This window comes from Anopheles aquasalis, chromosome 3, assembly GCF_943734665.1.
Source record: "Anopheles aquasalis chromosome 3, idAnoAquaMG_Q_19, whole genome shotgun sequence".
In the NCBI taxonomy this organism is placed as follows: Eukaryota; Metazoa; Arthropoda; class Insecta; order Diptera; family Culicidae; genus Anopheles; species Anopheles aquasalis.
This window is the reverse complement of record NC_064878.1, coordinates 24,334,096-24,361,595: the sequence shown is the minus strand read 5'-3', so window position 1 is coordinate 24,361,595 and position 27,500 is coordinate 24,334,096. Positions and strand designations below refer to the sequence as shown.

Genomic DNA, 27,500 nt, shown 5'->3' with positions numbered 1-27,500 from the left:
CCAGCCTCGAAGAGCGTCATCATCAACGATTCGATCGTGCAGCGTGAGGTACGGTTCTACACGATGGATCGTAGCCGGGCACCACCGGTACAGCACGGTTTGCAGGAGGATCGGATCGTGCTGCTCTCGAAGAAGGCCCCGTGCCACATCTTCTCCGTGTTGCCGTACTGCAAGGGAAAGGCAGCGGCCCGGACCGATCCACGTCGCGAGCGTCGCCGGCATCCGTCCGGTGCTCGGCCACTGTCGTCGATCAACGATGCACCGTTCGATGCATTTCGGCTGCTCGGTATCGAGCGGGGTGGTGAGGCCGGTCAGGAGGTATCGTACGGGTATCTGTTGATACCGTCGCGTAGCTACCATCGGGAGAAGAAGCACACCAGCGAGAAGGGTCTGAAGAGTGCTTTCGAGATACCGAACTTTGCGTCGCTGGAGAACCATGCCGCCGCTCGGTACTACGATACGCTGAATCGCAACAGCACCGCGAGTCCCTCGCAAAGTATGGCCGTCGGTGGAGGGGCTGCTGGAGGTGGTGGTGCCGGTGGCAATGCAGCTGCCTCGTTGATGCTCGATGGTACGAAAGACTATGAAGATGGATACACTTCCATGTCGGGCGTAAGTATTGCCTATCGAGCCTCACATACAGGCACCCCGCTCTTATCTAATGCCATTGCGTGTTGGCCTTGTCTTTCCAGATGCAGTACTCGGCCAACATACTGGACGATCCGGAGCTGATCGCGGGCAAACATCGCACGCTGCTGACGTTCACGTCCTACGTGACATCCGTCATCGACTACGTGCGGCCATCGGAGCTGAAGAAGGAGCTCAACGATCAGTTCCGCGAGAAGTTCCCGCAGATTCAGCTGACGCTCAGCAAGCTCAGAAGGTACCTTTATTGGTGGAATCTGTGCTCAATTCTAATCAAAACAGAAACAATATGTCCGCTAGCCTGCCAGCCCGCCTCCACCAGCACCGCCGCTGCTGCAGTTGGTGGTTGGTTGTGGCAGGCTGATAAGAGGTGCGATGCAGAGACGACGAGGACACACGATACGCCTAGCATGGCGATCCCTGGTTGGAGGATGTTGATTGTTTTTCTACTTGTGGTATTTGCATTTCGCTGGGATCAAGCCCTATCATCGCTCGCAGGGATTGTGTGTTTGCAGGTGACACGTTAAACGGGCACAAGTAAATGAATCCCGTGATAACGTGATAATGATAATGCTAGGTAACTTAAATAGCCCTGCGAGAGTGATGGAAGCATTTTGTTCACGCTTCTCTAGCGCTTTGTTTGGCGTTCACGTGTTTACGGAACAGCGCCACTGTACGGACTCGTGATTCAATTCGAACCGTGTCTGCCTTTCCGATCGCTCAATCGCTATCTTATCGGTCGTATTTATCGGTCGATGGATGCAAGTGAGTTGGATGACTTTTTGAATTTTATTTTCAAACCCGCCCGCCCCGGGGGTCCACGGACTCGCGGTGCGCTCCTCGTGGTGTCTTAGCAGGAAGGAGTTTATGGAAACATTTAAATGTAACTTATGGTGTATGTCCGGCATAAAGCCACGGCAACACAGATAGGGTTCGCTTATCAGGCAGGGTGCTTCCTTATGCCTGTGTACAGTCAGTGCTGTGAAGCGTTCAGCAACCCGACCAGAGAAGGTGTCAGAGATTGTAAATTCATCTGGCTAATCCCGCTCTTTGTCCGTTGTGGGGCACGCAATTGGAAGAAGAAATGCTGATGCCTTCCAGGTTAGCTGCCTTGGAATGATTTGTTTTACTCTTCGTTGGTCAGACAGTCGTCCATGTGAGATGCCAGCCAGTTTCTTGGAGAGTGATTTATGTTAAACGATGCATTCCGTTACGAGTTAAATATTTATTGCAGTAACTTTGTTTCCCCTTTCGCTACGGAACAACAAGCTTGTATGTTACTTCCTGTTGCTGAAACCGTTGAAGGACGCCGTCTACATCGCGCAGACTTACTGCTTTCAACGGGCTAAACGTGTCGATAATACTGTTAAATCCGCTTTCATGGTTCAACGAACGAACATCCAGCTGTGCTGACTGATAAGACGTATGCGTCTTTCATGTTCTTCCTGCGCTTCTTTCGCTTTTCGCATGTCCTCTCACTGGTGGTCCTTGAAATTGATTCCAGTTTTCGGCGCATTCGCTCGAGAAGAAGCAGTTCAATGGCGCACATTCACATCTCGACAGTGGGGCTAGGTTGTTTGTGGATTAGGAAGGTGAAGGTCGACCTTTTCTTAATTTTGCCCCGCGATGCGATAACATCACCGGGGATTGGTTGGCCGCATTTGTACAATTCTTGTAATTTTAAAAGGTGAAACGAATATTTATATGTTTCAAACTAATATCCATTCCAGCATTAAGCGTGAAATGAAACGTATCAACAAGCTGGACAGCCGCATCGATTTTCTGACCATCTCGCAGGCATACGTGTACTTCGAGAAGCTCATCCTGTCGAAGCTGGTGAACAAGGAAAACCGGAAGCTGTGCGCCGGCGCCTGTCTGCTGCTGAGCGCCAAGCTGAACGACATCAAGGGCGAAGCGTTGAAGAGCTTGATTGAGGTACGTTTCTAGTTTGCATTGTATTGGGAAATGCCTTAACGAATAACAATCATCATATTCTCCCAATAGAAAACGGAAAGCGTGTTCCGTCTGAACCGCAAGGAGCTGATTGCATCGGAGTTTGCCGTGCTGGTAGCGCTGGAGTTCAGTCTGCACGTGTCGACGAGCGAAATCCATCCGCACTATCAACGGCTGATGTACGAATCCTGAGAGGCAACGAGGACAATCTGGCAGCACCAGCGACTCCAGCAACCGTATCATCTCTGGCGTGTCAAACCTTTCTAAACAAGTCACCGGAATATCTGTGAAGCGCGTGATACGTAACTCGTACGACGGGGCATTTAGCAAGATTCCTTTCTGTCGAACGTTGTATCGGACTAGCAACGGAACGTAACGATGGGAGAGATTTTTATAGAGGTGCGTCGTGGAGGCAGGAGAATATGAAGAAGTTTGTAGAGTGTAAGATCATACTCTGAGTCAAAGACTGTATCGCCACTTGAGTGCTACCATTTTTTTTTTGCTACCGAGATTTGCTGTAAGGAAATACAACGAAAAGCAAAAGAGGGTCTAAATGGGGTAAAGGGGAAACTCAGAATGCATTGCATGAATACACCATAGGTCAGTAAGAATGTATTACGATCCCCCTTAAGCATCACTTCACACACATAGAGTATCGCGAGGGCAGGCGTCTGTGTAGACTCGATCCCAAGAAAGGGACGACCAATCCCGTTTGCACCATCAACCACCATCCGCCTTTTCTTAGCAACACAATTAGAAGTAGGCACTGATTACTAAATAAGCAAGCATGGATTACCTGGATTGTAGCGATGATACCTCAAGAAGCGGCAGGGCGCGGATGTATGATATGATGATACCAAGCTGATAATAGCATGCACTCAACCCTGTACCCGATTCCCGATTTAGCTCACCCCCCTGGTGCACCACCGTGGACCTTTTAGCCTCTGAACTGTTTTTGGTACTTACACGAAACGAAACAAGGATGTTCAATCTGATGTACTTTAGCGTTGCTTCACTCGGAACGACGAATCCCCCCCCCCCCCCCACCCTCCCTCCTAAACCTAGGCTGTAAACTGTGCGTATGTGCTGCTGCGTGTGATCAGTTTTGTTCATTTTTGTCTAAATTTTAGGTTTTTTTTTACATTTGTGTTTTTGCTTGTTTTACTTACTGCGATCGATCGTTCTGAACGAAGAAAGAAGAGGGCGGACTTTTGAATGTTTTTAAAACGGAAATCGCATACTCGCTCATGTACTTCATTCGATGATCAGCTCAAGAGAGTAGTTAATTTAATGGTGTGTTTTGTTTCCTTTTTTTCAATAATATTTGATCGTATACCTTACCCGCCATGCGTTGAGTTGGAGTTGAGTTATGTTTAGCGTTCTTTTTTCGGAGTCGGAATGAAGTTACGAACATTTAACCGTTGATAGTGTAGAGCCTAGCATCTGTAGACCTGGATAAATCCGATAGAATGGGATACAATCAACTTGAGATAAATAAAAAAATACAATTAAATGACAAGGCTGCTAGGGATTTATTGTTTTTTCTTTGTTATGACGTCACCAAGATCCTTGAATGAAACCGTCGCCGAACCACGTTCAGCCGGTTGCGGTTGGCTGGCGCACGGTTTCCAGCCAACGAAGAAAATTATTTGGAAAGTCGCCGAAACCCCATGCTGCTCTTCGTTGGCATCGTTCTTGCTAACCCGTGCGTACATGTCCTGGTAGATGGCAGCGGCCGCCATCAGTGTATCACGTCCGATGTGTAGTGGCCGATTGAAGGCGGCATTGCTTTCCGCCATCCCCTTCAGATCGTACATCAGTTCAAACATCGATGGATACCCGATGACCAGTTCATCTGTGTCGATCGTCAGCAGGGTGAATCCACCACGGTTCAGCAGCATCCCCACATCACGGATCTGCGTGAAGGGTGAGATGTGTGGCGAGAGTCCACCGCGACGTTCCTGTTCCGCTAGTTGCAGAGCCGACCGAAGTTCGTACAGCGTTTCACCGCCAAACATGGCTCCAATGAAGACGCCATCGGGCTTTAGGGATCGGTTTACGGCCCGAAAGCAGGCAGGGAGATCGTTCACCCAGTGCATGCTCATGCTCGACACTACGAGATCGAGTGAGTTTTCCTCGAACGCGAACCGTTCCTCGTCCATCTCCTGCACGGTAAAGTCCAACCCGGGTGTGCCCTTGATTTGTGCCAGCATCGTTGGGCTTAGATCGATGGCAGTGAGTCGCTGAACCGTCTCACCGAGCACGTTGTTCGTGACGTATCCACGGCCCGCCCCCAGATCGACGGCATTCTGAAACTGGCGTTTGATATCAAATATCCGGTCCGATAACCGCCATCCGACCTCCTCTTTGATGTAATCGTACAGCTCCACATCATCTCTACAATACGAAGAAGAATATCATTTAATGCCACACCACGCGGGGCTTGCGAATCTGTGAATACCTTCGTGCGGCACGTTCCCGCTGCAATCTTTTCGCTTTGCGATCGAAGATGTTTACTACCGGCGTGCAGAAATTCCGGCGAAACGCTATCGCCGTTCCGCCACGGACCGTTTTGCTTACCGCAGTCCACATAAGCGTATTGTGAGTAATATTTCTACATAAAACAAGAACTTTTTAACGATTTTAACACGATTTTATCGCATTTTTGGGGTGATTTCTTGCATAACTGTTTCCCCTAAAACTGGGCGCTCAAATGTAAACAATCCGTTTTGACAGTTTGCGATTTGTTTTGATTCCGCGATTTATGTAATTTTCGTGCGAAAAGTGGAAGCAACTCGGTATTTCGCAATGTTCCGCATTTCTGCTCTGGTAAGAATGTTTCTAATTTCCCGTGGAATTCGATTCGCTGGCTGGTTGTTCTCATGGAATTGCATTCTTTCGCGTAGCGTATCGGTGCTGCCCGCTCGAGCTTGGTGGCTGGAAGCCGCTCGCTAGCAACCGATGGCTACAAACCGCCAACGCCGATGATCGATCTGGAGGACAAATCGCTTCCGATTCCCGAGTACAAAGAGAAGAAGAATGAGCCGCTGCAACTACAAAAGTCTCGGTACGTATGAGGGATTTGCTTTCGTTGCGTGATCAGTATGTAACCACTTTCCATTCCGTTCCACAGCCTACTGTACCAGTCACGCAAGCGAGGCATGCTGGAGAATGGCCTGCTGCTAAGCACGTTTGCTTCCAAATACCTGCAGGGTATGAACCCACAGCAGACGAAGCTGTACGATCGCTTGATCAATCAGCCCACGAACGATTGGGACATTTTCTACTGGGCGACGGGCGTGAAACCGACACCGAAGGACTACGACAACGAGGTGATGGACCTGCTGAAGGCTCACGTAAAGAACGACGAGCGGGAACAGCGATTCACCCAACCGGACCTTTACGCCAAGGCTAACTAAAGCTCGTTTGTGTTATTTATTGTTGTATAAAACTCATCTTAAGATCAAAAACGATTGATAAAATGTAAATCAAATAGTAAAAACATGTCTCCCCCCGATATACGCTAACATCGCTCAAAAACTCGATAGAGCTCCGGTAGATTGGCAATTTGCAGCAAGCAGCCGTTCTTTGCGAACGAGCCCGGTGGAATGAGATAGTTGCGTATGGCCGGATAGATCACGTGCTCTACCTCCCACCGGTACTCCTTGTCCGGTTTCGTGAGAGCGATCCGTGCGAAGAATGTGGCCGTTTCACGGCAAAACGTACGGAAGCATTCCTGCTCCTCGTCCCACTCGACCTCGGTGGCCAGCCGGAGCACGTACATCGGAAGAAAGACGACGGAAGGAATGTAGCTATCGAGCAGTACCGGTAACGACTCCAGATAACCATCACTCCGAATGGAAAGATTGAAATATTCCTTCAAAAGGCCCGCCTTCTCGACAAGAATCTCCACCACACGATCGGCCAATTCTTCCACCGGACCATCCTCCTCGGTGTAGCCACTCTCGGGATTGGCCAGTCCGAGCAGTGCCAATCGACGTATCTCCAGCGGCTCGGAGAGAGTTAATCGTTCGAAATTTCCAAAATTGAACACCAGCAGCTGATAAAACAACTCGACGGCCAGTGGTTGTGTGGCCGCAATGAACATCCTGGTGTCGTACTGGATCAGTGCCTGCTCCCGATCGATCGTACCGACAAAGGTCAGTTCGCGGAAGATTCTTCGCAGATTCTCATCACAGCCTTCCTCGATCTGCTGTCGTAAGTTGCGTACACTCGTTAGCCGGGTTTCTCTGCAAATGAAGCAAAAGGAAATATAAAGACATCGCAGCAAGCGTGACCACTCCAGAGGAAACTTACTTGACCACTTTCTTCTTCCTCGACGGAGATGGTTGGGTGAGCTTAGGTAGAGTTGTGTCCAGCTGCTTCTCCCCTTCCTCCCCAGGTTCACTCTTGATCTGGCTCATACCGAAAAACTTTTCCAGCTTCTGCTCGCTGTGACTGGTGCGGACGTATTTGTAGTCAAGCCGTGGCTTCTCATCGGCACCACCGGCTGCGGTCGATTCATTTGCCTTCGTGGTGGTGTCGTTCAAGGGTTCCGGTGCTCCGGGAAGTAACGCCTGCGTGTACGTGCGTGCTGCATTGCCCCCCAAGAGGACACGTTCCACGAGCATCTTAATCCTCTCTACGATCTCTTCTTCGTGCAGAAAGTGAACCTCGTGCTTGGTCGGATGTACGTTCACGTCCACGTTGTTAGGATTGAGCTCGAGGGACAGATACAGGAACGGTGAGGTGCCCTTCGGAAGATACAACGCATAGATCGCATCGATGGCTTTCCGCAGAGCGCTACATTCAACCGATCGGTGGTTAATGAACAGCAGGAAGATTGGTTTCTTCAGCGAAAAGTTCACGTTCGTCACGAACCCATCGACGGTAAGCTGCAGCACGTCGTCCTTCAGCTCGACCGGTATCAACGCTTTCCCGATGCTGGCCCCATAGATCGCTCCGATGTTGTGCGCTACCGTCGCTCCGGCCACCGTCCGGATGCTAGCCGTTTCGCCAAACTTTTTCAGCACAAAGCTGGCCTGCGGATTGTGCACGGCGTACCGGCTCACCACATCCGAGATTCGCTGGAACTCCTCGTTCGGTGTTTTCAACGCTTGCCGCCGCATCGGCACATTGTAGAACAGCTCATCGACCGTGATTTGGGTGCCTTGATTGCCCGCAATCGGTTTTATGTCTCCCTTCAGCCGTCCATCCTCGTAGCACGCTTTGAAGGCACACTTTTCCGTCTTGGTTTTCGTCACGATCGTAAGGTGCGCCACATGGCTGATGCTGGCCAGTGCCTCACCCCGGAACCCGTACGTGCTAATCGAGGAAAGATCGTCGAACGATTTCAGCTTCGATGTCGTAAACCGTTCGCAGACGATCGCCAGATCCTCACGCCGGATACCTGTGCCGTTGTCCTGGATCTGAAGGGACCGCAGTCCACCCGATTTCACCGTAACTTGTATGCTGGTCGAGTGCGCATCGAGACTGTTCTCCATCATTTCCTTCAGTGCGTTCGCTGGCCGTTGTATGATTTCTCCGGCCGCAATCCGGTTCACGACCACCTGGTCCAGTTTACAGATCACGCCCGGCTCCATCCTGGCGGGCCCACTTTTGGCGGGGGTGTGTCCCGGTGCCGGTTGTTGTCGGATCTTTGTTTACAAAAAAACGTGCGCCATTTCAAGGTCACGCAGAACTCTGATTCTGCGGGAGGGGATTCTCAGGGAGTTTCTATGGCTTGTACTTATTTTCTGGCGTATTTTTTCTATGCTAATGAGTTATTATCGTATTAGTAAGTAATTTTAGTTGCAATAAATCGAGAAATCGCAAGAAATCCATGATCTTTTCGATTCCGAAACGTTTAAACAAGGTGCCAGGGTTGCAGTGCGCGGTCGCTGTCAAAGGAACACTGCGCTGAACACGCCAGTCAAGGGTTAATCAACAAAAAAACAAAAATTGATCTTAAAATGATCTCCAGTTTTCTGTTAACAATGTTGATCTTTTTCATATCTCGGTGTTGCTTAAGTAGAGTTTGAAAAGTGATTCCTATTATCGGTGTGCTGTGCGATAGTAATGCGGTGTTAAACCGCAACTAACTCCTGTGATAAAAAAGAACGGAATTAGAATTTAAGAACAAGATTCGCCTTTTTTCTCTTACTGATTGCTTTATTGTTTTACTACATGGTATACTCACAGTTTTACCGTCGATTAACAACTAATTTCTGGTCGCGTTATCCGTTCAACACTTAAGAACGATCCGAATAGATCACCACGATCATGCAGCCAGAGACGCATAAAACCTTAGTACCTGCAAGAGCAAACCTCAATAAACAGTCTGATGATATGCTCCAGTGAAATAAGGTAAGCCATTCCATCTTTTTCTGCTAGGTATAGCATTTACGTTTAGCCCAGAATTCCACTGTACAGCTGAATGGCTTCGAAGTATTGTACCCTGGCCACGTGGGTATGATCACTGGTACTTAAAACTTTATTTACCGTACCTGGCAATTTGTTAGTGCCTGGAAGATCATCCATGAAGGTAGCTGGCCCAAATATCGAAGATGCAAAGAAGTTTCACAATTTTTCAACAATTAGTAATCCATTTTTCAGCTATTTGCATGTCATAACTTTCGTATACTATCATCGGAGGTTGTAAAGTCACCACTAGCAGTTTTAGCAGTATTTCCTCTTGATTCTATCAATGCGCATACTATCAATGTTGTAGGAAGCAGTAGATGCAAGAGGAAAGATAAAAAAGAAAAGCATGTTTCGGAGCCCCATGCCCTACGAACGCCATGCGAAAGGAGCGATCAACGCGTAACTAGAAGTTTATCAACCGTAAAAAGCGAACTCGTATATCATGTTGCGGCTCCGAAAAGCACAGTTTGTTCCAGAACTACCTGTTTACGATGTTCCTTTGAGCCCTGTACACAGAGAAATATAAACACTTTCCTTGGCCATTTACAAAAACAAAAAACACGATCTTTTACAAACAACCAGCCAAGCTGTCTCGTTGGCCACGAAGACACGAAAAATGACCCGAGACCCGATGTTACAACGATGGCCCAAACACACGTGTTGGTTTGGCCTCGCGGCGCGATGAACCAGCGGGCTCGTGATGGCGAAAAAATGAAATCTCTATCGCAGTGGTGGCCAACCTGTGGGCCGCCCGGTCTTATGGGAACAATCTAGCAATCTGTAAGAAATTTAGAAACTTTTGCAAGAAATGTGTAAGTTGCAAAAATATTTGAAGCTCTTCATTAGTTGAGCATAAATTGTCTTGAGATATACTAAACATTGTTGCTTCCAAGCATTTATTATCACACTTAAGAAACAACAAAACTAAATGCTCACTAACTTCGACGCTCTAATGCCTCATAGGTAGTAACTATTTAAATCTGAACAAGCCACATTTTATAGCAAACCTACCTGACCACCCCTGCATCCGCCGGTTAGTGGACGGTCGGGATGAACCGCACTTCGCGACATTTTCGTTTCAAACCCCATCGCGAGCGGTTGGGCGCGCGCGCGCGTGGTCTGCTGTTTCGAGCTGTGTGTGGCCGAGTAGCGGAACGGTTTTTGTTTTAATTTTTCCCCTTTTTTCGTTTCCCCTTCCCCGCAACCCCACCAACCCGTTGTGCGTGCGTGCGTGCATCGTCTCGTTCTTGTTGTGCCGCAGTAGTGGGCACGAGTATGTAAGTTGGATGCACTTGGTGCTGCAATTGCTTTACCGGGGCCACCGATGACCCCAAATCGACCGGGAAGAGTGTGTGTTTGAATTGCGTGCGGTTACAGTGACGATGACGGGGTGACGGTGATGGGTTTACGGTGCACGGGAACCAAACGTGGTGGCGGCGGTGGCGCGCGATCGAAATAGAACCAAGCGCAAATCCGTTGTTGCCGTCGTGGCCACCGCCACCAGCTGTGTAGTGCCGGCCAATGGGTGCTTCGTTCGCGAGCGAAAAGCTTCCACCGACCCACAGCCACTAACAGAGTACCGCACTTCCGTTGCATATTGTGGTCGCGATAGTGGGAGCTCCGCTCCGCTGGCGTGGGATGAAATCCACCAAAAAAGTGTGTCTCGTGTGCGTTGTGTGATCTCACATGTACGTCTGTGTGTCTTTTGGTGCTAAAGATCGTCGCAGTGTAATTATCGGCTTGGTATTTGCGGTATTCGCTTTTCGGAAGCAGCACGCGAAAAATCGAGAGGAAATGGGCCCAAAATCGTGGTGTGCTTCGTGGTGGTAAAAATAAAAATGTCAAAGCCCCCCGCACGCCGAAAAGCTACTGGCCAGCTGCTGCTGCTGCTGCTGCTACGGCTACGGCCGTGTGTATTTTAGTGATGTGATGCCGCGGTTCTACACGTTCTTCGTAGTCTGCGCCAACGTGGGGAGCTACGGTATACCCGTTATGGCTGCCACGAGAAATCCACGAGAACGCGGTCCAAAAATGGCGCAAAAGGGTGCCCTTATACAGCGAAACCTCGACATCGAGAGGAAGAGTCAATGAACGGGCGCGAATCGTGATCGATTCCCTCTCTACATCACGGTTCGACTCCGCGGATTCCACATACCGATGGCAGCTCTATTTAATGAGGTCAAAATCGCTAGGGTGCGCCAAGACGATCAGCTGATCGATCGAGTAGCCTCGGTTGCTGATGGTTTCCGAAAATGGGCTACTACTTCATCCGGTAACTCATGGCAACACAGATCTGGAATGGCGTCATCTGTCGTATAGAAGCGAATTTAACGTGCTAAATCCATTAAAGTGGATTTTTCGTCTGATAAACCGATTTGAAACACACTTTTTATGAAGAATACCGTCTCGAGATAGATGAAATATGTGTCTAGAGCCGGAGGGGTCTAGCACAGAGAGAGAGAAAACCATCAAAAACCCAACCGGACGAACGATTCTACCGACACCCTTCGGTCCGGGACGAGCGAACGCGAGCGCGGGATGAAATGTTAAAAATATGTTCTTCGTGTTTGCGCCTCAACCTAGAGATCGAGCAACCGAGGGGCAGCAAAGCGAACCTCATGGTGGCCGTGACACGTTCGCTCAAAATGATTCCCTTCCTCTGCTCGATCCTCGATGCCCCACCTGTGGATGTGGCCACCGAATGAGGGGAATATTTTGAGCGATTTTTGCGCGATCGCAATTTTTGCTTCTGTAACCCCACCGGGGGAAGGGACCGGGGATGCGCCAGGATCACGCTCGAACAATGCGCCTGCCGGTGTGCCAAGGATGCTCTCCCTGTCTCTGCTGCTCACTCTGTCAATGTAGTGTTGGTGCAATTAGAGTCAAACTTGATTAGAGTTCGCCACATTACTTGGCAGCGCTCGCTTAACGTTGTTGTCCTTCCCAGAATCGAGAAGAAGCGATTCACTTTTGTCAAATTACAGAAACAGAGCTAGATTGCGTTTAATGATGAACAAAGTGTCCACATGAGTTTCCCCGATGACTTTACATTATGCACAAACCAATTTGAACCGCAATGAGGCCACCTTTTCAATGTAAGAGACTCACCGGCGTCGTTGAGCAGGCCATCCAGCTGGGTAGTAGGTCAAACCTCTCGCGCCGGTGTACGACTGTTGAACAATTCATGCGCCTGTAGGAGGTGAACGAGTCACTCGACGGACGGCATCTCGTTACTTCCAGCGAACCGTGACAATTCTTGGCTAGGGAAGGCGGTAACGAAGGAACTGGAAAATCGTAGAGAAGGCATCAAGCACATACACATGGACTCTCTGTGTTCTACCGTCGCGCCGCGATGCGTGAACGTGACTCGTACCTCGTGGGGTTTAAAGGTTGGAAACGAGCTCTTGCTTTGCGGAACCCCGGAACGGAATGTATTTGTTCTGGACTTGGGCCCCGGCTAAAGCCCCGAGGAGATGGGGGGGGGGGCAGCTTATGTTACCCTATCAGTAATCAGTGTATCCACGCACCGTGGCCACAGTTTAGCAGACGGACAAGCGAACGGCACAAGCGCAGTGTTCCGTTATCTACAAACACCGTTCACCGTTTAAGGGGGGCTTCGGTATTTAATTTTGTTTTGTGACACATATTTTAAACATTTTTCCCTGAATGCTTATCCTGTCAAGAACATTTTGTAAAAGTTTTACATCTATCGAGGAAAAACTGACAAAGATACAGATTTTTGAGAATCCGCGTTTCATACCAGGCTCCATGCAGCTCGCTACTTTGAAGAGCGTTTCCCAAAAACCAACGTTTTCCAAGTCGGTGCCCATCGTACCGTAAAAACTACTGAACGATCGATTTGAAATTTTTAACATATAATCTGTACACTCTTTGCCAGGTAGCTCAGTCGAGATTTTATGAAAATTGTTGATACTTTTGTTTAAACAAATCTTTTAAAATCATGTTTTTGAGCAGAATCGCAAAAAGCATAACTTTTTCAAAAATCTGCCAAAAATCGCAAAATTGGAATATCAATAAAAACAAGACGGGGCTACCTGGATAAACTTATAATTTTTCAAACGAGTATCCATTTGTGTTTTTTTGATGACCCATCACGCAGCTACGATGGGCGCGGGAAAAAGTACCTTTTCACAGGCGCGACTGCCTAAATTTGATGCCATGGATGAAGTTTTTATTAAATCTTCTCCAAAATAGAACTAAATATTCTTCAAAACTTGTAGTTTAATATGCCATTCACTTTGAAAGAATAAAGTTGAATGGTTACGTCACAAAAAATCGTCAAAAATGATCCTTGTTTTGGTAAGACATCGAATTTCAGAGCTTAGAAACATAAATATTGTTCTTCGAGAGGGCAAGTTTGTTGCACCATTCCGGGTTATCACATAATGATGAACCGTGTGATGTGCAGAAGCGAGGCCTCAGCCTCACTGCGCAGTGCACACACAGTGCACATCTAATGCATACCTAATGCACCGGTGAAGCGTACGTCGTGTGGGAATTAGTTTCACCAGATTGTAGAGCGATGGAGATAAGATTTACCATTCATCAGATGGGACCCCGTAATCAGATGGGAATCAGTATCAGTCACGATGACATCAGCCAGGGCGGTGAGAGATAAGACCGGTGGCTTGGCCTGACTTTTATGATTTAATCATGGCATAACACCTGCCCGCGAGGTTCGAGTTATGATGCAGAGCAAATAAATTCAATTCATTCAGTTGCATTCGCATGAAATGGAAATGTCAAGAAGCGAATACACAAAACACATTCATTACTGGGCCCTCCGGGACTCCTGTAGTTGCACATAAGAGAAGGACAAAAAGGGATTGTAAACAGGGACAGAAGCGTCACCAAAAGGGTGTGCTGCACGGCGGGAATTAGGTCACAGGACAAGGGAGTGTCACTCATGTTGCCTCCCTGTGCCAGTTTGCGTGAGCTAGGCGTCGCGAAATCCCCTGGAGTGGACGGTGTCCATCCGCTTGGTTATCTCACAATTTACTGTAGCGGTCGCTGTGAGGTGCGCCACCTCGGTGGATCAATACTTTCCACTGTGTTTTATTTGCCATCAGTCCGCTTTCGCGTTGGTTTGCCATGATCTTGTGCTTCTTCACTGGCTAGTGCTTTCATTTCAAATGAAATAAACCACCCGCACCGCATCTTAAAGAAATCAGTCAAAACCAGTGCAGGTTTGAAAAGCAGAAGCGCGCGAAGCGAAGGCCATCACCATCTCCGTCGGGATAATCGGAAAAAGAAGCAAAAAAGAAGCCCGCCGTTTGTCGGGAGAGCAGCAGTGTCTCTACTACAGCGAGCGGGCGACCACTAGGCAACGGCAGCTAAAAATAGTGAACGCGAGCGTCCGCGCGCGCGCGCGCCCAGATACTCAAAAGCACCCGTCGGTGGCGGCGATTGGCGTGTAGAGAGCATAACTGACCATCACCGAAGCCGCCGTCGCCACCGCCATGTATTTGTGGTTTGCTAAGGGTGTCTATCTGCTGCGTACGGTAAGGCGAGAAACTTCTCTCGTCGTCGTTTTTGCCAACACATTCCACTTCACCCGGGAACCGCCAGATCGGATTCCCGTGAAGCGGATCATGTCGATCTTGCCGATTTGAAACTCACGAAGAACGAGATCGCGGCAAAAGAAAAATTGCACAAAGAGTGAGAGTGATCTAGTGCTCGGTAGTACACCGGACGCGAAATCAATACGCACGCAGTACGATGCGAGTGGAGGTGTTAAGTGAGGCGGGCCCCTACTGAGCCACGATCCGTTTCAGAATGTTGGGCGCCCTGGATCTGTACGCTGCCTAATGTGCGAGAGGGAAGCAGTTGGAGCTGGAAACCGGCACGGCACGAGTTTCCGTAATGTTGTGTACCGTTCCCATCAGCAGCAGCAACAGCAGCAGCGCCTCATCCGGACTGTTTGGCCACGGCCACGGTTACGGGGTCTCCGTATTGACTGACATCATCTTGCCACTTGCATCACCCGCCCAGTTGGCGCAAAAGGCAAGCATGTGGCAAGTGCGTTGGAAAAGTAAATTTTACAGCCACCTGAACTGAAAGGGGGCAGATTGTTGATGCTGTTGCTCATCGCGATTGCTCATCGTCGTCGTTGTCGTTGTTTTATTTCTTCTCGGTCTCCAATTGACACCGTTCGAAAGGGGGTTTGGTTCAAAGAAGTGCCAACCAAATACCTTTTTGAATGCCAATTCGATGGTTGATGCCATCGGTTGCCGTGGATGGCAAATGATGAATGGACAAATCTAAGCAACCTTGGCTTTGGTATCTAAAGCGTTGCAATGAAGGAAAAAATCAGTTGTCTTTCTTCTTTCTTGTTGGTTTATCAAGACATTCAAGTTCAGTTCGTAAGTAACTCTTGAATAAACAATAAAATTTCACCGCGATATTACAATACTTTTAGTGCACTTTTAGTGATGAGCAAACTGCCTTGCCCATCCAGATCCAATCATTAGCGATCGTCATTGTGCATGGAGTTCGAGATAATCTATCGGCATCAAGGGAACGCAAAGCGGCGTATACCGTACCGGTTCGTAATCATACCGAGACCGAGACTGAGAGGATGTTTTAGAGCCGCTGCTATTATCTGCTCCATCGAAGAGGCTAGTTAGGGGAGATTGGATTTTGACGGGAAGGCCAACCCCTTTGTGTGCTGTATCCGTTTGGGGTGGAAGCGACTGCCACCCCCCGACGCTGTGCTTAAGTCATCTTCTTTACGATGCCAGTATGCTTTTTACTGCGTAATTGGTAGTAAGATACATCGATGATTAGAGGTGCACCTGGCATGCTGTATTTACCGGGGATCGGGGATCAGAGGTGTCGTTTTGACTGGCCATGATTTAAGGGCCGGTTCTCAATGAATAATGTCGTGAAGCAGTTCGCTCACACGTGGCACGAGCACGTGACATTTAAGATAATCTTTTTGCACCTTTTGGCCCTCTCTTTTGCGTCGAACAATACACGAAATGGATGTTAAATTTATGTTGTTTTCGATTGTAATTCGCGTGTCTTCCACTAAAAAAAAAGTATTATTAATTGCTCGCTGAAAGATCAACAACACCGGCGATCGCACCATTATCGGAAACCCATTTGTCTCGTACACAACATTGGGTACATTGTTTCACGGTTCGGTTACGGCACGATTGGCTCGTTCCATCCGGTGCACTCATCGCCATCGAGACCACCACCGCCGTTTTGTAATCGAAAATATCGATCACGATCGTGACGATCGTTGGTGGACAAAAGACCCGAGCGCATACCGGGGACATAAAGTTGTTTTAATGTTTTTATCGCACGACCTTGGCTGTGGACCACCCAGGTGCACTTGGGTGATCCTCGTTGCTCGTTAATCATTAACTGGAGCTTCTCAACACGCAACACCGCAGAGGCCAAACCGTCTTGCTGATGATGGTTCGGTTTCTCTCGTCCAATGTCAATGTCACCACGCTCCGGCGATTCTCTTCCGATCGGCATAAAGAAACGGAACTGCGGAACACATGAGCCGTCGTGGACCTTTCGTGGTCATAATTGATTTTCGTGCTGGTGATTAGTTAATGATCTAACGGCCTGATCGGTTCGCTAATCAGCCCGGGGCAATTAATTGTCCTTCACGCCAGTTGGAGAGACAAACGAAACGAAAAAAAAAACAGAATCGAAACGAAGATGACTTCACTTGGCGAATACAGCAACCGCGGTTGATGATAGCTGCCGGTTTGTGATGCGCATCCGGGAGCCGGGTGCTGATAATGATGGCTCGTGGTTACTCGCAGCAGAGGCGCGCAGAGGCGCTTGCTTATCACGCGTCTGTAACGGACGGCTCGTGTTCCAGCGTGTGTCTTTTGCGCCAAATTCCACTGGAGTTTGGTGCTACCTTGCCAGCTACCAGCTGTGACCAGCATCATCGCGACTGCAAGGATCGATAAATCGCGCCAAAAAAGTGGTCAGCAGCTGCTGGAGAACTCTCCGGTTTTGTGGCTTTTTGCCAACGCTGGAATGGAACCTGATGTCATCGGTTCGGTTCGGCTTGGTTCTCTCTCTCTGGTGATCACCGTTGGCCCTCCTTGGCGTCCTTGGTGGCGCTCGACGAGCAACGGGTTATTAATAGCCCGGGACCCAATCTGAGGGTTCCGGCACCATCCAAGCGGACAGCAAACGGGGTCACCGGGCATCAGGGACAACTGTTTACATTCATGCGTCATGCGGCCACATCTTTCTCTCTCTCGCTCGCCGCTGGATCCTGGTGGGTGCTCCCCTGCGGGACGTTCGATCCCAACACATCACGGTTCCTAAATACATCACTGTCTCCGGTCACCGGTACGGTACTATTGCAGCGTGGCCATGCCGTAAACAATTCGCTAATGGACCGGAGGGGTGGTGGGAGCTTTTAATATTCGAAAACGGCTCCCTCCCTCCCCCTGAGAGGCAGTTTTTTTGGGGGTGTAACCGGGACAAGGGACCCTCGGTTGCCACACGGTCCACGGAATGTTACGGAACCTTGCGGACGGGTGACGCAAATGAGTAAACACAGATTCCGGCAGCCTGAAGCTGCGGCGCATGTTGGCCAAACACGTGCATGATGGAGGCTGTCGATTTTTTTTTCTTCTGTTGGATTAGGGCGCTAACATTATTAGCAAATCATTAGGAAAGGTGTTGGCTAACTTCAAATAGAGCCGCAAATAGGGCTGAAATGCTACACTTGCAGGTTACAGAATCGGTTAGTGGGGGGACACTCCAGGAACATTGTGATTCATTGTTGCATCACGTTGCACCAGGTGTGATTCCTTCACATTTATGGGGTTTATTACGCTCAAGCGCTTTCTGTCGCATTCAGCTGTTGCAGTTATACGAAGATTTAGTTACAATTTTAAAAGGAATGTATTCCCACAACACGATTATCGTGTTGTAACACTTTGTGTTGGTGATAGCCATCATTTGACAGTAAACACGATTCTCTTCTGCTTGTTTTTGCTGCTGCAAAAGTACAGTAACAGCTAAGGGAAAATTTGTAAAATTATATTAGTAATATCCATCAATGGGCAATGGTTATCACATAACATTAAAATGACTCACTAAACGAGGAAGGCAGGTTTATGTTTCAGAGAATGGTATTAAAAATTAAATCAGTTGATAAGGTTGACAAAGAAAATGCTCGGATATGATTTTCTTCATGATTTGATTTCTAAAACGCGGTTCGTTAAGGGTAAGATCATTGTTTAACTTTCCCTACCTACTCGAACTCATCGGCCGACAGGATCCTTAATCTTACACGAACCATGTTCTCTCTATCTTGAGGCAGTTAAATTAAATAGTCGATCGTCTGGGCGGTTATAAAGCTAAGCAGTTTTCGTCCAGTGATCAATCTCTTAAATTAGAAAAAAAGTAAATTTAAAAAATTTGATCTTCATTATAAATGTTTTATGTGATTCTCTAAACCGATACATCAATTCAGTAATATAACGTATGCGTTAAAAAAAGAGACAAATTTCGAAAGGTGATCAAAAATAAACAATGACTGATAATTGAGTTCTGTAAATTACACGTGGAAAGTGGGTTCATCAGTTTATTCTAAAAAAAAATTGGCCCCATTTCGAGCAGGATTCCGGTAGTTAGACGGTAATTTCGACATGGCAGTCGAAAACATATTTGCGCACGTGTTTTTCACCTTTTTCGGTGCCTGTTCAATCAATTCCTCCTCCGTTAAACAAATTTATTAAACAATTTATTCCTCGCAATAAATTGTTACAATAGAGCCTACGGTTAAAGTTAGCCCAGAAATTTTCAATGGGCAGCAGCTGGGAGACGGTGAAAGGGTTTGCAATCTTCGGTACTCAGCCGCTCTTTTTCGTCTAACGATCGCCTTGAGCCTTTGCGAGCTGCTCCGAGATCAGTGGCCGGGACTTCCGCTTTCTGATGTGTTTACCCATGTCCGCCAGGTACTTCTTAACTTTTTGATCAGTTGCTCCGATCTCACGGCCAATCTCACGCACGCGATGTAGCCATTTTTTCCTCGGTCTCGGTCGGATCAGCATCCTTTGGAGCTTTTTGTCGGTCAGAGTCGGTCGGCCGTCCAGAACCATGCCTTCTTGTGATGCTTTTATTGTTGGGCAATAGCGCAAAGATCTTACAGATACTGGAACGGCCTTATCCGGCACTCACAAAGTGACACAAGAAGACCTTTTTGGACGTATCAGGATACCCGTTTTTGAAAAGCGCAAACCTCGGAACGAAGTTGCTTTACATTTTGCGCCATCACGATTAGAGTTCAACTGATAGAGGTTTCAAATTATGTCTTACCAAATCAAATTTTGAGTTATCATGGGTAGCTACTATTGATGATGACGGTTTGCCCAGGAAAAATCGGCAAATTTGGTCTCTTTTTCTTTAATGCATACGTTATTGAAATCAAATACTCGAAACATTTCTATAATGACAGTATTTTTTGTATTTTTCCATAGTTTCGTGTCCAACTTGTGGCCTAATTTCAAGACAACCTCTCAAAAACAACCATTTTTTCCAGTAAAAGTGTCCATTGCGAGGAAAAAGCAAACAAAACATACCTTTTATGGTTGCGTGTCTTGTGGTGAATGTATGTGATTATCACTGTCCAGATCAAATCACCCCCAGCATCAGCAGCAACTAAAATAAGTTTTTGTCACGATGTCACCTACAGACGTCATACCGAGCAAAAGATAGCATTTTCGCTATCACAACCGATAGCCATCGCCTATGCGCCTGTTGCTCGTTCGTTCGTTCGTTCGTTCGCTTCGCCTTGTGTACCATGGCCATGATGGAAGCCAGCCCCCCTCGAGCGAGCTCCCAAATTGGGTGGCCACCCCTTTCCCAATGTGTCCTTCCAGTGTCCTTTTTTTTCGTTGCTCGCACGCACGCTAATGCGAAGAATGCCGTGCTGAGCGAGTGAATGGCCGTTCGGAGGCTGACTGCAGATTGGAAGGTTGTTGGATTAAGTTTAGGAATGTTGTCACGGGCATCGACTTATCGGCCCAACTTTCGCAGTAGAACGCCATTTACAGCTCCGAAGCCCCGCAAAAGGTCTCATCGGATGACCGGTTTGTGCATTCCCGGTGCCGGAGCCGTCGTCTGGCCGGTTGTTCGTCGTGTGCCTTGTGTACCGAGGTGAGCTCACCGAGTCCACCGAAATCACGTCATCTCTCTCTCTCGCGGATCTACCACGGAACGGTACGGTGCGAATCGATCCGGTTTGCGGCAGGCAGTCTCGAGCGTTCTTCGTGGCCCATAAGTAACAAAGGGAAGAAGCTACTCGTGGCCTAGACTGAAACTTTCTCTTCGTCTATTTTCTCTGCAACCAGTTCCTGGCTCTAGGTCTGGGTCTGGGTTTGCCAAACTTGCCGCAACACATTTCGCGAGTTCTTCGTTACTGCCGCCGCGGTGCCGAGGGGTCCCCAGGCTCTGACATAATCTTGACGCCGTGTGCGAGGACCGCAGGGCGTTGCGGCGCGCGCGGTTCGTGGCGATGTCGTCATGCTGCAGTCATATCATTCGTGACCGACCTCACCAGCACCGGGGGCCATGGCCATATTTGCTTTCTTCTTCCGTTTATGGAGAGACGCGATATTGTTGTCTTCGAAATTTGGTCATAAAATTCGCACCACCCCCTGGTGCAAACACTGGTGGTGGGTCTGCGCAAATTGTGATTGGCCTTTCGTGTTCTCTCTCTGTCTCTCTCTCTCGTGGTCTCTTTTTATGAAGTTTAGAACGTCGTAGAGGGGAGGTCGCCAAGGTTAATCAAATCGATCATTTGCCTAATTGTTCATTGTGCAGTGATATAAGAATGGTGGCCTCTCATCGGTAAACAACTCGAAAGGTGCTTGTAATGCGCTGATGTCACTCTCTGCTCTCTCTCAGCTTAGAGCATCGCGTATCAGCGTACTTGCTCCATTAGCTCTTTGTCCATTTGCTAAAGTCATCTGCATTAGCAGAGACATTGGCATCCACTCTCTGCAATCGTAATTTGCTGATTGATTCAACGACAACATGTTCCACGCGTCGAAACGTACCACCCAGACCAACCTGGCAAAGCCTGACAAATGGCCATCGTGTTGCACGTGTTTGGCAACATCATTCCTTAATCCTTCCAAATCGACGCCGCTTGTCGATCGCGTCGTGTTCGATAAATGTCTTCTTCTCACGTCAGCGCTGACGGTACAGACGATGAGGGAAGGTCGGTGTTCCAGACGAGACCTCTCTGACTCACCAATCAGCACAATATTATCACCCACCATAAACACCGGTCGTGTTTGCGTTTATCCCACCGTATTTCCTTGTACTGCAATCTGCAAAGGATTTGCCAAAAGGTCGTGAGGCGCCATTTTTTTTTATCAGCGAGGAAGTAACAGCTGCGTTCAGTTCGATCGCCACGCATCAACTAGAGCGCAGCTCTTAGTCAGCCCCGATAGTCAGTTCTGTTCAGTTTAATTCCGTCGATGATCCCTCTGATGGGACGTATACCGTACGGAGTTCGATTGGTTCCGCTCGAGAAGATACCGATAGATTCGCGAACTGCGGGAATCGGCTAAAGTGTTTAAATTATAGCATCATCACCGACCGCATCTCATCATCATCATGATCAGCGAAGCATAATGCTGCTCAAGATGAGATCACCGTGTGGAGGAGGAAGGTTTGGCCACGGTTTCCACTACTTCAATTCAACTGCAGTATCCGATCGAGAGACACATCACATTGTATCGTGGGATCGAGTGTTCAAGTGGAATATTTGATCTCAGTTGATGGTTTTTTGTCTGTAGATCTCGTGTGTTCGGGACATCGCGACCACAATCCCACTAATATCTTGTGTTTCGTACATTATTTCCATGTTTCGTTGTTCGTCCGGTGTTAAATGTGACTGAAATTCGTCCCCAAAACGAAAAAAAAAGGTGCCAATGTGATTAAAACGAACTGTGACTAAACAATCGAACGAACAGATTACTCTCCCTCCACATAAAATACTCCCCGAATACTACAACCGTTATCACAAGGCGGAGATTACATCGAAATTCTTAACTCCCATTCAAGAAAAACATTCTCGCAAGCATATTACACCCTTCCTTCCTTAAACTTACTCCACAACCAACACGTGTCATCACCATCAGATCCACGTCCGTCCACGTTCGTCCGAACCTTCCGTACCACCTTCCATCCAGAGTGTTATGTCGTCGTGGTGCGGTGGCGTAGTTCCGAACTGCTATGGCCGAAGACTTGGCCGATCAAATTGACGATTATATCTGTGTATTTGAAGGAGCCGGTGATCTCACGATGGATACGTTCGTAATGCTACTGTTCGCGCTCATTGTGCTAGTGATTTCGCTCGTGTTCGCGACCAAACTCATCTACGACAAGTATGTCCTGCGGAAGGGCGTCACCAGTGGTACGGATGTGGCGGGCAGTAGTACCACTAGCACGCCAAGTACTGCCACCGGGGTTGCGGCCAGTGTGACGGGGGCTTCGTCGCCCGCACTCGCCGCCAGTGCGCGCCTCTCGGAACCCAAGGAAGTGCTGACTAAAAAGGTACTAGAACTAGTTTTAAACCTTTTCCCGGATTTTAAATGAAGTTCTTTTCAATACTTTCACACTTTTAAGCAAATGTGATCGCATGTTTTCCTGTTTTATTGTTCAATTCAGAGAACAAGTCGTCGTATTCGTAATAAGTTATTTTTATATCAATCTAGAATCGTGTTTTTCAAAGAAAATTCTTGATTGAATTTAAAAATGCTTAATTTTCTCGTTTCTACTTTTTTTAAATTGTAAAAAATTGTTTGTAAATTATGTAGCAAAAAAAGGGGAAATCGATTGGTTCAAAATATGAACTTTATATGTATGTAAACGATCAAATGAATGCGCCAGTACTTGTTCTAATTAAGGGGGGACTTCGGTATTTTCGGGCCAAAAAAGGCCCGTTTTTAACGATTTTTTGTGACGTAACCATTCAACTGTATTTTTTCAAGTAAATGACATAATAATCTACAACTTTTGAAGAATATTTGGTGTTGTTTTGAGCAACATTCATTGAAAAATGAATCCATGCTATCAAATTTAGGCAGTCGTGTCTACGAAAAGATACTTTTGCTGGTGCCCATCGTAGCTGCGTGACGGGTCATCAGAAAAACACAAATCGATATTCGTTAGAAAGGTTGTAAGTTTATCTAGGTAACCCCGGAAAGTTTTTGGTAATATTCCAATTTTTCGATTTTTGGCAGATTTTTGAAGTTGAAAAAGTGATGCTTTTTGCGATTCTACCAAATAAACGAGTTTTACATAATTGTTAATAAAAAAGTATCAACAATTTTCATGAAATCTGGACGGGGCTACCTTGCAAAGAGTGTACAGATTATGTGTTAAAAATTTCATATCGGTTGTTCTAGTAGTTTTTACGGTACGATGGGAAACGCTCTTCAATGTAGCGAGCTGCATGGAGCCATGTATGAAACGCGGATTTTAAAAAATCTGTATCTTTGTCAGTTTTGCTTCGATTGATCCAAAACTTTTACACAATACTCTTGAAAGGATCAACTTTCAGGGAAAATGTTAAAAACATGTGTCACCAAACAAAATTGGATACCGAAGTCCCCCCTTAAGTAACTTACATTGAATATTAGTAAAATGTTGTTGATGTAGCAGTTTAAAAGAACAAAAACATTTAAATGCGAAAATGTTACCAATATGGCAAGAAAAAAATATCTCTTGCATCTATTTAACTAACGCTTGATCTCGATCGCTGTGGGGTTTTCCAGGATGCGATCCTGTCGCAGGTCCGTAATGGTGGCAGCGGAGCCATCGGCGGGGGTGCCCGCATGGGCGGTGGTGGATTCGGTGCCGGTGGTATGGGTGCAGGCAGTGGTGCTACGATCGCCCGCAAACGGATCTCCCGCAAGAGCCCCGGTCCCGAGTTGACGCAGAAGAAACGTCCTGCCATCCCACCTTCGAACATTAATGGAACCGATCCGGTAAGTAGCAACGCAAGAAGAGCGGCGATAGATCATTCAATCGGTTTCAATTCCACAGCAAATCATTCAATGGGCCACCCATCTGTTCCGCTGGCTGTACTCGGACCTAGTGGTGGTTAACAAGCTGCTCCAGGATTGGGTGTCCTCCGTTAATACGGCTCTGTTGACGCACGTGGAGCAGCACGAGATGATCGTTGAGATTGTGCGCGTCCTGCCGGAAAGTTTGCCACCGAATCTGTCGAGCATTCTGTGCGAAGCGACCAATCAATCGAACGAGGTGGAGCTCCTGTTTGATGTCGATACTACGCCCGTCCTGCAGATCAAGGCGTTCAAGTCGACCAACCAAAAGACGGAGGTGTCCCACTACAAGGCGACGATCTCGCGGCTGAAGTCGCGCGTCAGCGTGATCGTGAACTACTTTGCGCTGAAGGGCGAGATGAAGCTCGAAGGATACCCGGACGTAAGTTGACGTTCAGATGGACGATCGGAAGGAAAGTAACGATCCGATTAATTTGTTTTCCGTAGATCAAGATACATCTGAACAGCATCGGACCACTGAAGACAGCGAACGCGCAGGACGAAAAGAAGCAGATCGATCTCGTGACGGAACTGCTGATCGGCTCGATCCGTGAGGTCGTGTATCCGGTCGACTTTTCCATCTACTCCACCTGCCCGCGACTCATGGGTGAAGAGTCCGAAGACGTTACCTCCGATTATGGCTATGGTGTAAGTTCCATCGCACAAATTCATGGCGTGAATCGTGGTTACCGAAGGAACTTGGTTTTCCGTTTTTTTTAAGGGCTATGGAGACAGCTACCGTTCTTATCAGGATGACGCGTACGGTGGTGGTCTTGGAGCCGCTCCCAGGAAACTTCTAGTCAAAGTGTTGAAAGCTGAGGGACTTCTAAAGGTACGGCATTATCCGTTTCACTGTATGAAGTGTGGGAATTGGACACTTAACATCCATTCTTATTGACCATTCTAGTGCTCTCAGCCATTCTGTGTGATTGAAATGGATGAACCGGCCCAGAAACATCAATCAGGGCCAAAAGCAGGACAGGCACCGTACTGGGACGAGTCCTTCCTATTGTAAGTAGCGGAAAGAGCCGATTCCTACTGAGCAATGTGTAGCACGATGAATGTCATAGCCATTTCCTTGTCGGTTGTATCTTCTTATGTATCTCTTCTCTCTCTCTCTCTCTTTTTTTTACTTTTTCATCTTTGGTTCCTGCTCCTTTTCTTCTCCACATCCCGTAGTGATCTGTCGAATCACTCGACGGAACTCCTGTTCGAGGTGTACGACTCCGTAGCAGTAGGTAATGATCAAACGCCCGGCCGGGCCGACGAGCGCGGTAGGCGAACCGGCGAGGATAACAGTGACGATCCTCAGCCGGTATCAATCACTGCAGCGACTAACAGTAACGGCGTCGATGCGGTTCCCACACCGGTGACAGCGGTTGCCGGCGACACCGATCGACCGGTGGCGACCGACGGTAACCGTGTGCCACCGAACGATGCGGACAGCGGCAGCGATGGTGTTCTGGCCACCGTTGCCGAGTGTCCGGAAGTGGGAACCGTGTCACAGGACGATACAGACAGTAGGAAGGCGATCAGTCCAAGGAGTGCTGGCGTCGCCCGTACCAACGGTCCCGCATGCTTCGATACTAACCGCTTTAAATCCCGCACTGCATGTGAGTGTTGCGTTTCTTTTACGCGAGGGTACTGGGAAAAAAACAATTCCTGTCCAAAGGTTCTGCCGATCAGTAGAGAAGGCCAGGTTTTTCTATGATTTTACAAGCGTTAAAAGTGTTTTAATATTTAAATTGTTTATAGCTTTGCGTGGATCATTCATTTAATTACTATTAGAACCGCAACTTCATCGCTTTGCAAATGGAACAAATTACCATTACAGTTTGCAAAATCTCTTGACATTCATGTTCAACCCGCTCCATCTGGATTAATCCAATCGAGTAGCCTTTGCTGTTTAGACCCAGCAGAGCAGAGCAGAGTTTTATTGTTTTTTTGTTTGATTTGTTTGATGCACGCCAGTTCAAATTAACAGAAGATAGTTTATCTTGTAGAGATTTAAATTAAAATACCTTCATCAAAGTAGTCTGTCCTTTGAACTTAACCATATCAAAACGAAAAAAACACCTAACGTCGTTTTATATCCAACTTTTGATGATGATTCCCTTCCCGATCCCGCGTAGCTGGTGGACAGAAGTTCCTCGGTTTAGGTCTGGTAGGCATCGACGAGCTGGCTAACGGACCGGCCTCAACGCAGATTCTCGAGCTTCAGCCGCGCCCGTACGAAACAGAGACCATTACCGGTTCGCTAACGGTTGAGGTACGGTGTAGTTTTAAACGAAACAACGTGTTACCTGTAATCGACCAGAAACTAATGATGATGGTTACATTGGTTGGAATCTTCTTTTTCAGTTCGTGTTTATCGATTCACCGCCGTTACCCGCTGCCAGACGACAGTTCCCCCAACAGTCCTTCCACACTAATGGAATGTCGAACTTTGCTCACGGTAAGTTCTGTGCGCACCCATTCCATTTGTTTTTATCAACTCATTCCCTTTCCGCATAGAACATAGAACCCTATTACTCCGAAGCAATCTTATCAGAGTGAAACCACATTTCTGTTTTTCGTATCTATTCCTGATTTTAAATGCCCCAAAAACATGTTTGTGCCTCGGTGGTCTCGAAAAAGTGTCTTTGTTCACATATTTTTCACCCCCTTTTGAAAGTAGAATTTCAACTTCACTGCACCACCACTTTGTTTTTCACTTTTGTGTCCAGTTGATGAAGTTTCTTTCGTTATTTGGCTTAGTTTTATGTTTAATTCTTTTTCCTTTTTCCTCGTCGTTAGTTATCTTTTGTACTTGCATATTTCGTTCGTCACTGCATTTTACACGTTCTGGCCTGTTCGATATGGTTTGATTTTGTTTTCCATTTTTCCCCATTCTTACATGGCCCAGCAATGGGCCATAGAAAGTGGTGCACTTAGTGAAAGCAAACGTTGTATTTTTTAAATATGTTTTTAAGTTTTCGGCGAACTTGCAAAAAGAGAAACGAATAGCAGAAAGCGCACATGATTTAAAAAAAAAGTTTTTGCAATCCAAATTTAACTTTCTTCGCGATTCGTGCATCATTTTCTCATTTGACTATGGATTGGCTGTTGCAAAAAATAAAAAGTCGTTGATGTAACATAGATTCTCCCTTCTCACTCACCATCACTAAAGCTAACCAACGAAAGGAAGCAAATAAAATAGAAAAAAAATACGCGAATTTAATCAACAAGTAGTAACTATCTCTCACATAATCCCCTGTCTGTCTATTATCTATTTTCTTTTTCTCTGTCTATTGTTTCAGAATACTAAAACTTATTTATCCAAACCAAACAAGATACAGACAAACAAACGTAAAGACTTGACACAATTAATAGGACACAAAACATGTC

At 47.3% G+C, this 27,500-nt stretch overlaps 5 protein-coding genes across 20 annotated transcripts in view; 3 read left to right on the top strand and 2 right to left on the bottom strand.

Annotated features, from left to right (window-relative positions):
• LOC126577813 (CDK5 and ABL1 enzyme substrate 1-like) overlaps nucleotides 1-4,117 on the top strand; it is a 7,057-nt gene extending 2,940 nt beyond the window's left edge. The window contains exons 2-5 of the mRNA XM_050239767.1: nucleotides 1-612; nucleotides 693-883; nucleotides 2,376-2,580; nucleotides 2,650-4,117. The exon at nucleotides 1-612 is cut by the window's left edge and continues 253 nt beyond it. Of these exons, the coding sequence (XP_050095724.1) occupies nucleotides 1-612; nucleotides 693-883; nucleotides 2,376-2,580; nucleotides 2,650-2,790 (1,149 nt within the window). The 3' untranslated portion in view covers nucleotides 2,791-4,117. The remainder of the gene's footprint in view (nucleotides 613-692; nucleotides 884-2,375; nucleotides 2,581-2,649) is intronic.
• Nucleotides 4,112-5,301, bottom strand: LOC126577828 (arginine-hydroxylase NDUFAF5, mitochondrial). Its single transcript, XM_050239786.1, has 2 exons — nucleotides 5,060-5,301; nucleotides 4,112-4,995 (listed from the first exon to the last, which is right to left on the bottom strand). The coding sequence occupies exons 1-2, from the start codon at nucleotides 5,188-5,190 to the stop codon at nucleotides 4,131-4,133; spliced, it is 996 nt and encodes a 331-aa protein (XP_050095743.1). The 5' UTR covers nucleotides 5,191-5,301; the 3' UTR covers nucleotides 4,112-4,130.
• A 23-nt stretch (nucleotides 5,302-5,324) lies between these two features.
• On the top strand, nucleotides 5,325-6,080 carry LOC126577833 (succinate dehydrogenase assembly factor 2, mitochondrial). Its single transcript, XM_050239793.1, has 3 exons — nucleotides 5,325-5,427; nucleotides 5,505-5,665; nucleotides 5,732-6,080. Exons 1-3 carry the CDS (start codon nucleotides 5,407-5,409, stop codon nucleotides 6,015-6,017), a joined length of 468 nt encoding a protein of 155 aa, XP_050095750.1. The 5' UTR covers nucleotides 5,325-5,406; the 3' UTR covers nucleotides 6,018-6,080.
• LOC126577809 (DNA mismatch repair protein Mlh1) lies at nucleotides 6,011-8,241 on the bottom strand. Its single transcript, XM_050239763.1, has 2 exons — nucleotides 6,916-8,241; nucleotides 6,011-6,848 (listed from the first exon to the last, which is right to left on the bottom strand). Exons 1-2 carry the CDS (start codon nucleotides 8,199-8,201, stop codon nucleotides 6,122-6,124), a joined length of 2,013 nt encoding a protein of 670 aa, XP_050095720.1. The 5' UTR covers nucleotides 8,202-8,241; the 3' UTR covers nucleotides 6,011-6,121.
• Nucleotides 8,242-10,107: 1,866 nt separating this feature from the next.
• LOC126577806 (uncharacterized) overlaps nucleotides 10,108-27,500 on the top strand; it is a 21,836-nt gene continuing 4,443 nt past the window's right edge. For 2 of the 16 annotated variants that reach the window (XR_007608345.1, XM_050239760.1), the window contains exons 1-10: nucleotides 10,108-10,298; nucleotides 21,969-22,599; nucleotides 23,823-24,035; nucleotides 24,094-24,495; nucleotides 24,561-24,761; nucleotides 24,835-24,945; nucleotides 25,021-25,124; nucleotides 25,293-25,726; nucleotides 26,246-26,382; nucleotides 26,475-26,568. Coding sequence is in view for 1 of the 16 variants with exons in the window: in XM_050239760.1 (XP_050095717.1) it covers nucleotides 22,279-22,599; nucleotides 23,823-24,035; nucleotides 24,094-24,495; nucleotides 24,561-24,761; nucleotides 24,835-24,945; nucleotides 25,021-25,124; nucleotides 25,293-25,726; nucleotides 26,246-26,382; nucleotides 26,475-26,568 (2,017 nt within the window). In the remaining 15 variants the exon portion in view is untranslated. The other 14 variants (XR_007608353.1, XR_007608350.1, XR_007608348.1 and 11 more) reach the window with 14 other exon arrangements.